The following is a 15,856-nucleotide window of genomic DNA, read 5'->3' as shown; positions in this document are numbered from 1 at the left end:
TGAGATCCTTTTAAGAGTGCTGTGCATGTTATCAGTAAAATAACACATGATAAACCTAGAGATTTCAAACAGGAATCCATAGTGTCAAAACCATTCTTACCTGCTGTAGTCTTTCAGAGTTCTTTGCAACAGAAGAATTACTCTCATTTTTTTCTGTAGTAAAAAAAAAAAAAAGAGTGAAAGCTAAAACCTGGCATTTTCCAAGGGGAGCCTGAGTTCAGCAAGGGGTGCCTTGAGTCTAAAAAGAATCTAAGAACTACTGACATAGTTTAAAGATAGTGGGTTTGTACATGTAGCGTGTACATGTACTTGTATTCTAGTTAACAATTCCAAGGGTGAAGGACAAGCCAGAAAGAATCCAATTTACTCTCCCAGAGCTGGACTGGTTTTACACAGCTGAGAGCAGCATAAAAAGATCTTATTTTTCCTCATTCACTGAGCAGATCTGCTTTCTTTGTATATCCTGACAAGTCTGCTGAATAAAAGAGGTCATTTACACAGAGATAATTCTCAAAGTGGAGTTGTACTGTGTGTGGGCCAGATCCTGTGAGGCTTATCAACACTAGCAACTGAAGCAAAAGTAGTACCCTTTCTCTTTTTTTTTTTTTTTTTTTTAAATAACTAGAAGGAAATTATATAGGGAAAAGTCCAGTACATTATAAGGCAACTGGAAACCATTAACATTTTTAAAAACCAGGGAATGCAGAAGTTACTGTTCCTGCAGCAGTGTTCTGTCTACTACATTTCCAAGCCCAGATATTTTATGGGACATGTTGTATGGCAGTGGGAGCCAACTTTTTTGGCCAGCATGCTACAAATTATCCCTGCACCTTTGTGAAGTGCCACTCCAATCCCCTTCCCCTGTTCAATCTGCTGCTTTGCTTTCTGCTTCCTGCCATGTTTCCTGCCTCCTCTGCTGCTCTGCTTTCTGCTTCCTGCCCTGTCTGCCACTATGCTACTTGTCCCTCCCTTGATCTGCCATGTACCACACACAGAGGCTGTACATGTCACTTGTGGCACGTGTGCTGCAGGTTGGAAACCCCTGTTGTATGACATAAAGGATAATAAGAGGGAAGGTAGTGTAGCCCAATAGTTATAGCCCTGAATTTGGAGTTAGGAGGCCTTCTTTTTATTGCACTATCCCTCATCTGCCTGGAGACTTTTAGTATGTCTCCTCATCTCTCTGCACCTCAGTTTCCCCATCTGCAATATGGGAGTAAGGAAACTTAACTTCCTGGTAAAGTCCTTCATGCTAAGTGGATACAAAGAACTCCATATAGGTTCAATGATACAGATCACTAGAAAAACTGGAATATATGGACACAGTGCATTTCTTATTTGTATGCTTCCTGGATGCATCCCCTCATGCAGGGGCATGAACTTGCAGTGGCAAAAAAAGCCATAGTGGAACAAATGTGTGCTGTTATTTTTTGCTGCTGTGCACACCCCTGCATGTGCAGTTTGCTGTGGGGAAAACTGTCCCACTTTGGGGACACTGCTATTTCCTTACTCTTCCCAGCTCCCATTGTGCTGGAGGAGTCAGGGGACTAGAGGAGGGAAAATGCTGTGGCCAGCAGTTAAAGCGTCTCCCTGGAGGACTGAGCCTCTGTGTCTCCCGGCTCATAGTCCTGTGGCATGCACCACACCACTTTTTTTTGAGCATTTTTTTTTTTATTAGAATTTCCTAGTAACAAATTTTGCCCCGTACTGCAAATTTGCAGTGTGGGGCATGTTTTAACATACCAGACATGTGGTTTGTGGTACCACAAAGAAGTTTGAGGTGGCACAAACTGCACATGCCTCCACATCTGGATCTGGCCCCTGAGTGTTTTTATATAACTGTGCATCCTCCTTGATGCATTAATACTTTTTTCTATAGACATATAATGTCATAAGTGTGCCTTTGACATCAGAGGGATTGTAGTCCAGAAGCATCTGATCCACAGCAGAGAGTATTCTAATCTCCCTGAACACTTACTTCCCTGTTTGTCACTGCTCGGTACCCTCTTGGAACTTGGCCCCAGGGCACACCAGTTACTTTCAGTGACTTAAGCATCACATGTTAAATTTGGAAATGAAAACTGTAGATGAAGAGTAAGGAAATGTAAACAGAATGATAAGAATATCATATTCCTGTCTCTAGATATTTCCTGTTTCCCTACTTTTACAGCAGTCTTCAATTCATCATTCAGTTCACACTTGATAAGGGCAAGAGTTCCTCTTTGAGCTAATATTCAGAATATTGAGGCTAATACGCTTCAGAATGAACTGCCACGTGGACAATGGCTTCTTATAACTTAGTGCTGAGACATGGTTATAGCAATATTATTGATGATCAGCGTGTAATATATGTGTACTTGAGCCCACCTGAAAATCCCAGTTTGGATTTCTAAATGAGCCTGTCCAGCACTGAATACATCATGGAATAGTCTGTTGAGGGAAATACTGAGAGAGTTAAATAGAAACTTTATGCACAGCTAGTGTACATGGTGGGTTTATAATCTCCAGATATATCTGCAGCTTCTAAATCAAGTTTTCTGATCTGCTGGTAATCATGGGGAGGTTTGAGATTTCACTGATAGAAATATCACAGCTTCAAAAGCCTTATGTCTTCATATGGGTGAAGAGAGCAGGAGGAGACTTTGCTAGTGGCTAGGACTTATTGCATTATTGGGAATCCTGAGCCTTAAGTTGAGGTCTTGGACTGCCATCTGCTGGGGTTCTAAGACATGTCTGGCATCACTGCTGCTCTTAAAAATCTAAATAGCTATGCATCAGAAGAAGGGCTAATTCTGTAGTTTATCTTTGAAAGCAATCTGCCTCTCCTCCATGCTGTGCTAAAAGCTGATGTGATTAGAGATGTTTTCTTTCCTGCATTAACTATCAGTTGCATATGGAAATAACAGTTAATGAATGGTACTATTTCATGAAAGGTAGTTAGCTGTGTTAATATGAGGTCAGGCAGAAGGCAGGATCAATCTGAACAAACCTTATAGACCAACTAAATCAGAGATACATGGCATAAGCTTTCATAATCAGAGGGCTTACTTGCAACATCTGATGAAGTAAACCCGCTGCTTATGAAAGTTTATGCAATACATCTCTGATTTAGTTGGTCTATAATGTGCAAATCTACCTTGCAGTATTCCATAAGTTATCTATTGTCTTTAAACAACTTGTTACATGAGTTGTAGCCAAAGACCATACAGAACCCCAGTGTCAGAGCTTGCAGGCGCATTTCCCTCGTGTTTCTTCAGGAACATTAACTGTTTTTTAGTCTTGCATAGTGAGTTTCTGTATCCACCATGTTTACCATGTACCACAAATAATATCAGCTATGTAGTCACCATTAAATATAAATAACCTGGCCTGCCTTCTAAGATTAGGAAGTATGGGCTGAATTTTACAATGCCATCCTAGTTTCCACCAAAGCAATGAAGAAGCAGTATGGTTGATACAGGTGTAACTAACAAGTTTTACACCCTTGCAAAAACCCTACCACAGCATAAGTGGGAAAGAGGGGGTAAGTGGTCAGCTTTACCTGCTCTGGGGACTACTTAAGGTCCCACTGTCTGCCCATCTCTGGCTGTTGCTGCAACAGCAGCTGCTACAATGGTGTGGTGGTGGTGCTGCTGCTGCTGGGGCACAGACTCCCTATTTCAGTGTCCCCAATAAATCAGTGTCTAGGGCTTATGAAGCACTCACCCACCCTATTGGCGGTCAAGGAGAGAGGGTGTCAGGCTGAGTTAAAGAAACTGAAGTTCTAAAACTGGTTCTCCCACCAACTACCTGTTTGACTTTAGGCCAGTCACTTCATCTCCTGGTACCTCTGTGTTCCCATACTTTGTCTTCAAGGCAGGGACTGTTTCTCACTATATGTTGGTACAGAGGCTGACATCATGCAGCCATGTTCTCCTTTGGGGTCTTTTGGTGCTATTGTAACAGAAACGATAAATCACAACGCCAGTGGAATCAGAGCAGCCTCAGAAAGATTAAAGTCAGTGGTTCTCAAATTAGGGGTTGAAGCAGTTAAGAATGGGGATGCAAGCCCAAAATTATCCCTGGTACCCACAGTTAACAGTATATGGGCTTTACCGTGCAATAATTGCCCCTGTGCCTTGATTTCTCTACAGTTAGCACTATACTGGAGCAACTTAACCCTGTTTCCTTCCGGAGAGGCTATCTTAGTTTAGTTCTCACTGGCCATGTCTACATATGAACTTAAGTACAGAGTAGACTAATTAGCTGCAGAGTAAAGTGTCACTGCCTACACACGCAACACTACTAGGCTTCAGTAAATTAATCAACACTGTAATTAATTAACAGTGAGATTAACAATAGAATGAATCAATTTTGCCCAGTCAGCGTAGGCAGCAGGGGGCCAGACTCCTACCTGCCGCCTACCGACATGGCTCTGCCCTTTCAGCACTCTCGTGCCCCAGGCAACCTCTCCATCGCCCGACACTTGACCCCAGGGCTCACCCCATGTGCTCCCTGACAGCCTGGGCCTGCTTCATCCTGGCTCAAATTGCTGCTGTCCCAGGTGCATATGTAGATGCTGTGCCCGTGTATAGTTTACTCCAGCTCAAACTATACCAGAGTTTATTGCTTCACATTAATTGCACGTGTAGACACACCCACTGAGATGTAAGAGAAGAGTAAGTTCAGGGTTTGTTACCATGGAACAGGTAAGGCATGCTAAGTCCCTACATCCTCTTGATTGCAGGTGCATGAAGTTATCTCTGTTATGATAAGTCCCTGCTCTCTGTTAATTAAGAGCCCAGAATAAACAAAGTAGTTAGAAAAATACTTCCAGTAATAGGATATTCTCTTCCTTAATTGGAGGTTTTTTCCTTGGGCTGTCAACAACAAGGGCAAAAAATCACATTTGTAAGAGCAGAAAGAAGTAGATTGTAAACACCTGAAAAGCTGACACTCAGATCTGATGAAAGTCAGGTCTGTTGACATTTATGGCATGGACAAAGCCTACCAATTTGTTTCAGCTTTTGCTGGAGACAGTGATTATAAACTTTGTGTTCTTTCTCCCAGGCAAACCTACATAATTATATGGATACTGGTTAGTGTATATTTTTTTCCTATTTGCCCTCAGATACAGTGATAAGTATGTAATAACAAGCTTGCCCTAGAAATAAAGAAAACATTTTCATACTCACATGCTGCACAGGAGCTGACACTGGCATTAGAAAACTTTCCAAGATACCAGGCTTGAGATTAGAATTTAGGGCCTAATTCTGCTTTCATTTATATCAGCAAGGTCATCAAAAAGAATTGGGTCCACATTATCCTACTGCAACAAATACACAGTGACATTAAGACAGGTATGGCAATGCAATCGTTCTGATCCATACAGGTGCAAAGGAGGAAAAGTAAGAGAAACTGTCTTCTTAAAAATAAAAGCTGGAGTTAAGGCACAACTGTTTTCCAGTCTTACTAACAAGCACATCTTGACATACTGTGCCATGTAAGGTCTACTCTTCTCCTGATCACCAACATGGACACATCTCATGTCTGTCCCTTTCTTCTTCTTTGTTTCCATTTCTGCCTCCAGGGGGAAAGGGGCATGCCAGGGCTGCCAGGAAGACACGGAGCTAAGGTACCTTAAAAGAAATGGAAAGGAGTGGCATTAGTTCATCTGACCCTACCCATACCTCTCAACTGTCCCTGACATTCAGGGATGGCCCTTATTTGGTTTCTACAATGATTCTTCTCACTTTCTCTACTATTTTCTTTCTGCTTCTAAAATTAAAAATAAAGGGCCTAATTTATCAAAGGGATAATAGGGGAATCATTTTACTGAACAAATAACCTGCCTATTCCTGGTGCCAGGAGGTTCAATTCTGCAAGGAACTGCATGTCCTCTAGTTGCATTGAAAACAACATCAGATCCTTAATGCTTTATTCTGATGAGACCTCCTGATAGTCAGAATTTCTAGGAAATCAGCACATTGTAAAATGGAGATGAGTATGCTATGGGCCAACTTCAACACCACAAACTTAAGTTTCTTGCTTGTGTTATTCCACTGAAATAAATGGAATCACACCAGTGTCAAACTGGAATAGGGCAGTGATGAATTAGGGCCCCTGTCTCTGTGTGCTCACTACAATTTAAAAATAAACATTGGAAAATATCACTGGAATTATTCACTGCAGTTTTAAAGCGGAAACACAAGGAATAGGGACGCTATCTGTCCAGTAAAATCCAACCCCCAGGTCACATGATCCCTTTCATGACTCTGGCCCATACTTACTAAAAACTACTCACCTCTGATACATTTCTGAATGCTTTTTTCCCCTTTTATTACATAGAATCCCTGATTTCCATCTTCTGTCCTTGTGTTTTTTAGCTTTGTCCCTGATTTCTGTTTCAGAAAGTTGAGAGGTATGATCCTGTCCCACTCTTGCTTCACATTCTTCCCGTTTGAACTTTTCCAAGCTCTTTCTGGCTATGAACTCTCCTGTTCCATCTCTTTTCCTCTTATCTGCTATATCCCCAATCCCTCTTGTATCCCATTTCTAACCCTGCTTCATTTCCTCCTGCTCTACATCCCTTCCTAGATCTTCATTACCCTTCACATTTGCTTTTGTAACTGGAAATGTGTAAAGGACCTAACCTGTACTAACATTTAGTATACAAAGATGTGGTCTGAGCAAGGGAGTGATGTTTAAGTTTTGCTTTCGCACCATGCCTTTAAGGGAAATATAATCCTACCCACAGGAGCACCTGTCTCGAGGGGGCAGTCAACAGCCTTCTCAGTCTCCAGGGGAAGATTACATTCCATAAGCTGTTGGTGGTGTTTTGCTTTGCTATGCAGAATGATGCAAGAATTTGAGTGCTTGAAAGACTTTTTCCCATGGTAGCTGGCTTCATAGATCCCTCACAAAGCTCATACTAAATGTTTTGAATTCTGTGGTACTACAGAGCAATGCTGGTGGGCAAGACCAAGAACATTTTTCCCTCTGTTGTGATTTGAGCTTTTTCAGAGACATTAAAAAAAAAAGGACCTGAATTCAAACATTTTAGTTGATAGGGGGTCTTCAGATTTTCTATCTCATTTTCAGTGAGCCAGCACTGCTCCCCCCTTGATGGGTCACAGACCCAATGTGACTGAGAGTAACAACTACATTTGGAGGAAGGAAATAGTAGTTTCATCTGAATGGGTTGAGCCTGTGGGGACTTCCATGGCATGGTCTCTTTGTTTTACTAGACAGAAGAGCCACTACCATAAGGAAACTCCCCATTTTGGGGAATAAGGATGGATGTGTGTAGTTGTAGCTGCTATTATGTCTCTTCTGAGATTTGGATAAGGAGACAAGGATTCTTTTAAACTTTTCACCCAGTGATGCTGTTTATGTAAGAATATATATATTTACTTAATTTCAAAGTGTTCTTTCCTCTCTTTCTATCAGGGGGTTCCTGGGATGGCTGCTGCAGGGATGAAGGTCAGTTTTGCATTAAAGTGCAGCCTGTTAGGCCACAGTGAAGAGTGTGGAGAAGAGGGAAGGTTAGGACATAGACAGGAGAGATATAGCTTGTAGTCCTAGATGGATAGCCATTGATCATGCTGGGAAAGGCAAGGATTAAAAGAAAACACAAAAAATAATTGACTTTCCTGCCATGTCAGGGTAAAGATTCATCCACATAAAATTAGAAACTCAGGATAGATTATAAAGGGAGAATGTCTATTCCTTTCAATGGGGAGGACTAAGGATCTGTCTACTTAGTTGCTGACACCAATGAAAGAAGGCCTGAGCCCTTCCCCAGATTGGTCAGCTAAATTTTACCTGTATCCTCTCTAAACCTAATGAAAAAAATTCAGGCTTTGCTTGATTTCAGCTCACCTCCAAATCTGAACTGTATTTGAAGCTCCATATTTCTTGGTTCCATGTTATTTTCTAATAAATATAAATATATAGACATCAGACAGACAGACATTTTATATCTAGCCAAATAAGTGTCTGCTTAAGTAAACCATACACCAGGGTTCAGCTACCATGGTGACAGGAAAACCTTTCAAATCTGTAAAGGTAAGAATTGCCAGATTAGCTTGCCAAGCGCCACACAGATGAACTCCAAAACCCACTGAATAATACTAGGAGGTGTGTCTACATGAGACATTTACTGCGGAGCTAAGTAATTAGCTCTGCACACCATCAGCATCTACACATGCAGTGCTATTAGGCCAGAGTAATATAATTAACTCCACTGTAGGATAGTACTGCCCAACACAAATAGTGTCCTATGGTGGATTTATTTACTCCACTGCAACACACGTGTAGATGCTGACCAAGACTGGCTGGGGCATGCTGGCTAGCTCTTCACTGGAGCACCCTCATGCCCCAGTGCCTCTGCATTAGGGGTGTGTGAAGCTTGGGTCGCTGATTCAGAGAAGATTTGGCCCAATTTGGAGGCTGAATCACTGAATCCGAATCAAATCGGGAGACCAAAAAACCCATCTGAATCAATTTGGAGCCTCCGAATCGATTCAGAAAAGATTCAGAGATTTGGAGATTCAGAAGGCAATCTTTAAGAGGAACAGAAACTGAGAAGAGGGAGGGAGAGCGGGTGGGGGAAAGACTAACATCTGTAGCTGGCCAGTGACTGTGATCTTTCCCTGAGTCCCCTTCCAATCACAGTGCTCTGGGAAGGGGATGTAGAGACAGCACATAAGCCTCTGTCTGCAGCCTTTCTATCCCTTTTGTGAGCTGTTTCTGCCTGAGCACCCAGAATGCCCCCTGTTACAGGCTACCATCCCTGCTGGTTTCATCCCGCTGTGCCTTAACACACACACAAAGTTACACGTAACCAGTTTTGTTTGTCAGCACCTTGAGGTGCAGCTTTCTAGAAACCCCTGCACCTATCTCCTTGAAACTTGGCAGGCCTCATGCCCTCAAAAGGGGCTACCATCCCTGCTGTTTTAATCAAAATCTGCCTTAACACACATGCAACATGAGTTTTGCTTTCAGCAGTTTGAGGTGCAGTTTCCCAGAAACCCCTGCACCTATCTCCTTGAAACATGTCCTCAGAATGAACTGCCATCCCTGCTGTTTTCATCCAAATCTGACAAAGAATGGCAAAGTTATAGGTATTTCAGTGATTCCCCATTATAGTCTATGGCTGAATCTCTCTGAATCAGCGCCGAATCTTCTGAAGCCAATTCAGCCGAATTGATTCAGGACAGTGATCTGAATCTCCTAATTGAATCACTGTCCTCCAAATTGGCCGAATCCGAATCAAATACTTCCCTATTTGCACAGACCTACTCTACAGCACATTAAGCTGAGTAGGAGCAGCCCTGGACTGGCAAGCTGACCCCCAGGGCCCCCTGCCAGCCAGGGCTGCTCCACCCCAGTTCAACATCCTGCAGTTCTAGGCACACATGTAAACGCTGTCCTGGGGAGCAATAAACTTTGGTGTGAATTTTGCGCCAAAGTTTATTGTGTCAAATGAATATCACATACCGAGGAAAACATGGACTGCTGCATCTTTATGACTGACTTCAGCAACCAATGATAATGCTTGGAGGAAAGAAGCACTCTTTTTGAGTGGTGGTGAAGACTCTCTCTCCCATTCTTATTGGCTGAGATAGCTTTGCCACCACCAAGATCCCACACTTGTAAAGCATTCTACACAAGAAGGAGCCACTTGTAATTGGATGTTACTATATACAAATGGTTAGCAATAATAGCAGCAGCAGAAATGCTAAGGCCAGCATAGCTGTGAAGGAAGCAGCTCAGGAAAAAAATGTCAGCATTAGCATCTTCCTGAAATTGTGAGAGATCTAACCAGGCAATCCCAGACTTCTTGCTAGGATCCCTTGTTACATGGCTTTTAAACAGGCAGGTCTTGGAAGTTGTCTCTTGAAAAACGACTCAAATTGGTTGTACACCTGTACAGTGGTGACATGTAGGGGGTGCATGGGGGTGCATGTGCACCCCCTGAGAGCGCTGGTGCACCCCCTGACAGCCAGCGCTCCCCGCTTAGGCAATAGGCAGGGGGGGCAGGTGGGAGCGCCGGTGCTTCCCCATGCAAGTGCCAGCTGGAGAGTGGGGGCACCAGGAGAAGTGCTGCTGGCACTTCTGGGAGCGCTGCTTGCGCTTCTGGGTCAGCACGATTGGCTGTGGGGGGACACCCCCCCTCCCCCAGTTTCTGACTGGCCACTGTGGGGGCACATGCCCCCCCTGACTCAGGAGGCACCAGTCGTCCATACACCTGCATTTTATCAGTGGTGCTTTCAGCCTAGGGCTATACACCATGCCTTCAAAATAAGGACAAAAACAAGAGCCTCATACAAAAACAAATAAAATTAAATATGTCTCCATTAACAAGCCTTTAACATTTCCCAAATTGTCTGTATGTCCTGGTTTACAAAAATCTAAATTCAAATTGAAATCATACTGCACCAAGGCATTGGCATGAGGGCTTCTCTGCAAATACTCACTTTTTCTTTTTAGTAACTCTAGATGGGGGTCCACCCCCTGCTTTTTTCTTGTTTCTCACTATTTATTTTTCCATCTTTTCCTTATGCAGGGAGAGCCAGGGACTCCAGGAGAAAAGGTATCTCTTGAAAGGCATAGCTGTTCCAAATCTGTATTTACTACATTGTTTGTAGACTTGGCCCAAAATCAATATGGTACCTGAGCTTGAGACAAACTGGGGATATCTACACATTCATTAACGCTCCACAGTTACTGTGCATTAAGTTTAGTACTTAGTTAACCAAGTACTAAATCTATGCACAGTAACATGTGCTACTGCGCTCTAGCACGGGCGCACAGGTTTAGAGATGCTTACTGTGCAGTAACCTAAAACTACTGCACAGTTGTGTATTAGCAGTTTTTGCCCAGCACACTACTGCACAGAGTTATTAAGCTACTGCACAGTTAGCATCTCATGTAGATACACCTGCTGAATAACTTTTCTTCCTAACAGAGGGAGATGCACATTTTATAGAGACTTCCATATTGCAAATAGTCTCTCTTTGGTTCTTTCCCTTTCCTATTCCTTCATGCTTTGCCTATAGGCATATTATTTGGCTACTCTATTTCGTTTCCTGTCTGTCCTACAGGACATATAGCAACACAGTTTTACTGAAGAGTGGGTTATCTCACAGTCTCCCAGACCACTCCTCCCCACTTGTACTTGTACCTCCACTTGGCACATGCCCATTTTGCAGAATGGGCTAATAAGGATGCAGTCTTTTTCACAGTCATTGGGTAAATTGGTCCTAGGTTTTATGTCCAGTTATATCAGTATCATGTAAAACGATGCAGCAAAAAATATTGCAAAAATACCCTTGTATGTTCACAGGAACAAAGGGCAGCAAAGTCTTGTTTGATCTTAAACCAGGTGTGTTGTGTTTGTTGTGCTTTGCAGAGATAACCAGCCATATAACAGATGATTTTTTTTTTTAATCAACAAGGGAGAACCTGGAGTTCCAGGGAGGATGGGCCCCCCAGGTTTGCCAGGGAAAAGGGGGCAGAGGGTAGGACATTGTGTGTTTGGGCTTGGTTTCTTAGCACTGCTATACTGGGCCGTTCCTCCTCTTTGGCACTGACTGAAGAGAAACTGTTTTGCATTGCATTTCTGTGCTTGAAGTGGAATGCTCTTATCCCATTGTTGATGCTCTCAGCACATGGGTGGAGTGTGCTTTGTATGTTACTGCTTGCAAGAGACAGAACAAGAAGTGGGAGCAAATTAATTTTTTAAAGGAATTAAGTACTTGGTTTTAGCTTTCTCCTGAGAAGTTTTAATTCCAGAAGTAATAACTGACCTGAGGTGCCAGTAATCTGAACACCACTGGAATCAACATGTCTTAAATAATATTTATGCTGAGTAGTTGAAATGTGGCCTTTATATGTCCCTTTCTGCCAGCGCCCCCCCTATGACAGCTGCCCATTGGCACTAATCTTGATCTTTAAAGTATATTGGAAAGAAAATATGCTGAATACAGCCCAAGCAAAGGCCTGGACTCAGAATGGAGTGAGAAATTTCTAATCACTACTTACTTCTTTTCAATTATTGACTTCTACTACCAGCTCTTCAGCATCGCAGCAAACTCCACTCCACATGCACTAATGTATATACATCCATTCAACTAGTGGATCAATCTGAACAGATTCAGACATTCTAGAAATGACCAATATTCTAAACCTGGGAAATGCAAGCCAGCCTATTGTCTTCCCCAGGAAGAAAATCATTAGTTCATGATAACAATGAGTACATTATGAGGGGAAGAATGGCTATTGGGCATTTTGAAGGTTAAAATGTCTTATAAAAAGGTTGTCGGGGGTGGGGGATTCAGAAATGTCTAGAACAAATATCTTTTCATTAATTGTCATAAGCAATAGCATGCATGCCTTTTCTCAGAGTATTCATGCAAGTACCATGCATGTTAGATATCTGTCCTTGACCTCTGTTGAAATGAATGTACATCAAAATGCACAGGTACAGAATATGGCATGCAAGGAAAAAGGCATTCTTTATCTAGAATTCTTGTTTTCTGGATGCTGCTGTTGTTGCAGTGGAGTCACAGACTCTTGATTCTGATTACTTAAGAGCAGGAGTTGGCAACATTTTCCAGCAGTGGGTCAGAATGACCCAGCTTCTAGGACTTGGCTGTCTCCACTGCTTCTCCCTGCTGTTCAGCTGTAGCACAGCATGGGTTGAGTCCTCTAACCGCCTGACTGAGGCACATTTTGGGCAGTCAGCCCATGTCTTCCACAGAAACCCCCCACTGCTCGACTGTCACAGAGCAGGCAGAGACCCTCACTGCTGAAGCCACAGTTTTGTGGGCTAGGCCATAGGTGTCAACTCCTGATGTATAAAGTTATATAGAGCACATTTCTAAGTTAACCTGCTTTAAAAAGTAAATTAACCTGCTTTCAAAATGGTGCTGCATATCTATGCACTGTTAAGAAATACAGGCAAGTAACTGCCTTGTGCATCTCGCTCTTTGCTTATATTAACTTATAAAAGTTACTAACTTTGAAGAACTAAGAATTACAGGTAAGAAAATATCTCTAACAACAAATGTTACTGTATTAAACCTGTTCTCTGTAAGGATAAAATATTTGTAAGTGTACTTGCAACAGCAAAGAATGAAGAGTAAGAAAAAACATGCTAACTATCTTTGCTAACATGCTAACTAAACATGCTAGCTCTCTTTGCAACAGAACCTCTGGGGAAGCCATTCAAAATACCTTGAATTTGGGCTTAACTTTACAGCGTGTACACTATGAACAGATTAGAACAAGAATTTATCTAGAATTTGTCAGGCACTGAGTTTGTTGTGGAACTAACCTCTAAAGCACACAACAAATATTACAGTGAATAAAATAAGGTTGCTTTGCCAAAGTGAGCACTGGGTGGCATGCATGTGCCCATTATGCATCCAAACTGATATTTCTCCAGCTGCTCCAGTTGCTATTCCTACTGCATTTTTTGGTTGCTAGTGGTCCTGTCATGAACGACCTATCTGGTCCTCTTCTGTCCTTTTAGCTTTCCGTACTCCTGTTTCCACCTCATTTCATTAGCACTGAGCAGTATAGAATTTGATTGCTTTGGAGATGATGCGCTGATTTTTAGATGGGGAAAGATTTGGTGTTATCAGTTTACTACAGCCTGAACAAATAGAATGCAGCATCTCCAAGATGCCTGTACTGCCAAGTGAGTTTAAGTGTGCTTAAAGATGTCATTCAGGTTGGGTCCTGCACTGTAGTTGTATTGTGAACAGTTGTGGTGGCAGCAGGAGCAGGAACATCTTTAAGAACTGATGTGGAAAGTTATTTCAGGCTGCACCCCTCAGGCAATCTCTGGTGGTATCACATTATCAAGCCGTGCTGCACAATGCTATCCAGTCACAAGTGTATGAAGTTTTACGTGGGACCTGATGCTGAAAAAGTCTTTGTATCTGGGTAACCCGTAGAACTTTGTTTTACAGTTCTTGCACAGTCAGAGCACTGAGATTCCTGATGAGGTGCAAGATCACCTCAAAGACGACTTCAAGAATTGACACCTCCCAGGGCCAATCTGCAATGCTGGAAATTATCATAGCTCATTTAAAGCAATGGAAATGGGGATGTGAAGTGTCCGTTTTGCTTGATTCCATATTAGGATTTTTTGTCTGCTGCTAATTTTCAAATATTAATGTGCTGAATGAGAGTGCACTGTAGAATGAGCATAACTACAAGTGACAAACAATTAGCAACACCTAGAGCAATCCATGTAAGTGAGTTTGTAAATGTTGGTCTTTAGGACTTTGCAAAAACTATACTGTTATTAAAATAATTAATGCCTGCATAATGATGAGGCTTAAACTAGGGACAAGTCATATGTAAATAGTTGCTCTTTATAATTATCCTATACCAGCACCTCCCCACCTCCCCCAACAGTTTCATGTTCTGATGCTTATAAATCCAACAGGCTTCTTTGGATTCACACCATACAAAAAGATTGTAGCTGGAGGAAAACTAAGGTTTTATCAAACAAACAATACAAGTCAGGAGGAAAATACTCCATTAAAGTGTAATCGTAAGGTTTGGAATGGCTCTTTACATGGTTGCGTGCAGCAGCCTTTTATTGCTAAGAATCTATAGGAAGGAACTGACAATGCCACTAAGATCATAATGGATGTATTTGGTAGCCGTGTTGGTCTGAGGCAAAAAGACATGCAAAAATAGGGGAGAAAAAACAAAGAAAGAAATGCAAAAATCTAGAATTCTAAGATCATAAGGCATAAGGGGAAAGGATAGCACTGACAGGAGAAAATAACATAATAAGCAGATCCTGAAGTCTTGGCAAAGAGGCATGTTCCAACTTTGAAAAGTTTGATTGCCTCTTAGAAGAAAATCCCACAGAGAAAAAAGGGAGTTTTAGCAATATTCCAGCATTGTAACAGATGACATCTGCCCACCACTTTGGGCTGGTGCTGCAAGGGAGAAAACTCTTAAGAGCCAGCCCCTAACTGTATCTGCTTTTCATCAACAGGGAGAGAAAGGAAAAGCTGGTGATCCTGGCCTGCCTGGGCTCCTCGGGCTAAAGGTTTGTCACAATCTCTGACCTTTTCTGTCACTTTTCATCCCAGTTTGTTTTCCCCCAGTATAGCATCAGGCAGCTTGCACCCATGTACAGACCAGCTGTAGGGTTTGCCTATGCTACTGGGTTGTTGCTACTTACTAGTGCAGTACTTTGGTATCTGTGCCTCCTGATGTGTACACAGGTCTATCAACAGAAGCAGATTGTCTGCTGCAAGAGCTACATCAGCTCCCCTGAAAAAACAAGCTTTGCAGGCAGAAGCCCTTCTTCTGTTGGGAGAGCAACACTGGCTATGAGGGCAGAGCTTTATAATATAAATAAGACTGTAGACTGCATTCACGTACACCCACACTTGCATACATGCATGTAAATGCACATACACAAAAACACTAGCATATAGTTACCATGTTTTCTCTACACTAGCTACATGAGAGAAGCAGGCTCTTCAGACAATAAAAACGTGATTCAATGGATGGTTCCCCTGAGGAAAGAAGGATAAATTCTTTGGGGACAAGATGCATATTCCTCACCCTACCTTAAAATACCTCCCTTTTCAGTAGATGCAAGCTAGCATTTTTCAAGGCCAGTTCAAGCAACAGCAAAATACTGTACAACTTATATTAACAGCATTATCTAAATGATTATTCATGTTTTAAAAATAACTCAGTACCTAGCATGATAACCCTATTGATTTTTTTAAAAAAAGAAAGAAACAAGACAAAACAATGTAATGTACCCAGAAAAAAAACATTGAGGATCAAATATATGCGGACTTAATGGGGTCAACTCTATCAAAGGCAC

The 15,856-nt window shown here is 42.1% G+C and overlaps 1 protein-coding gene across 1 annotated transcript in view; it reads left to right on the top strand.

Annotated features, from left to right (window-relative positions):
* COL13A1 (collagen type XIII alpha 1 chain) overlaps positions 1 to 15,856 on the top strand; it is a 190,524-nt gene that overhangs the window by 122,718 nt on the left and 51,950 nt on the right. The window contains exon 21 of the mRNA XM_025203565.1: positions 15,008 to 15,061. Within this exon, the coding sequence (XP_025059350.1) occupies positions 15,008 to 15,061 (54 nt within the window). The remainder of the gene's footprint in view (positions 1 to 15,007; positions 15,062 to 15,856) is intronic.

This window comes from Alligator sinensis, unplaced genomic scaffold (assembly GCF_000455745.1).
Source record: "Alligator sinensis unplaced genomic scaffold, ASM45574v1 scaffold546_1, whole genome shotgun sequence".
NCBI lineage: Eukaryota > Metazoa > Chordata > Crocodylia > Alligatoridae > Alligator > Alligator sinensis.
The sequence above is the reverse complement of the archived record's forward strand: the minus strand, read 5'-3'. Positions and strand labels throughout refer to the sequence as shown.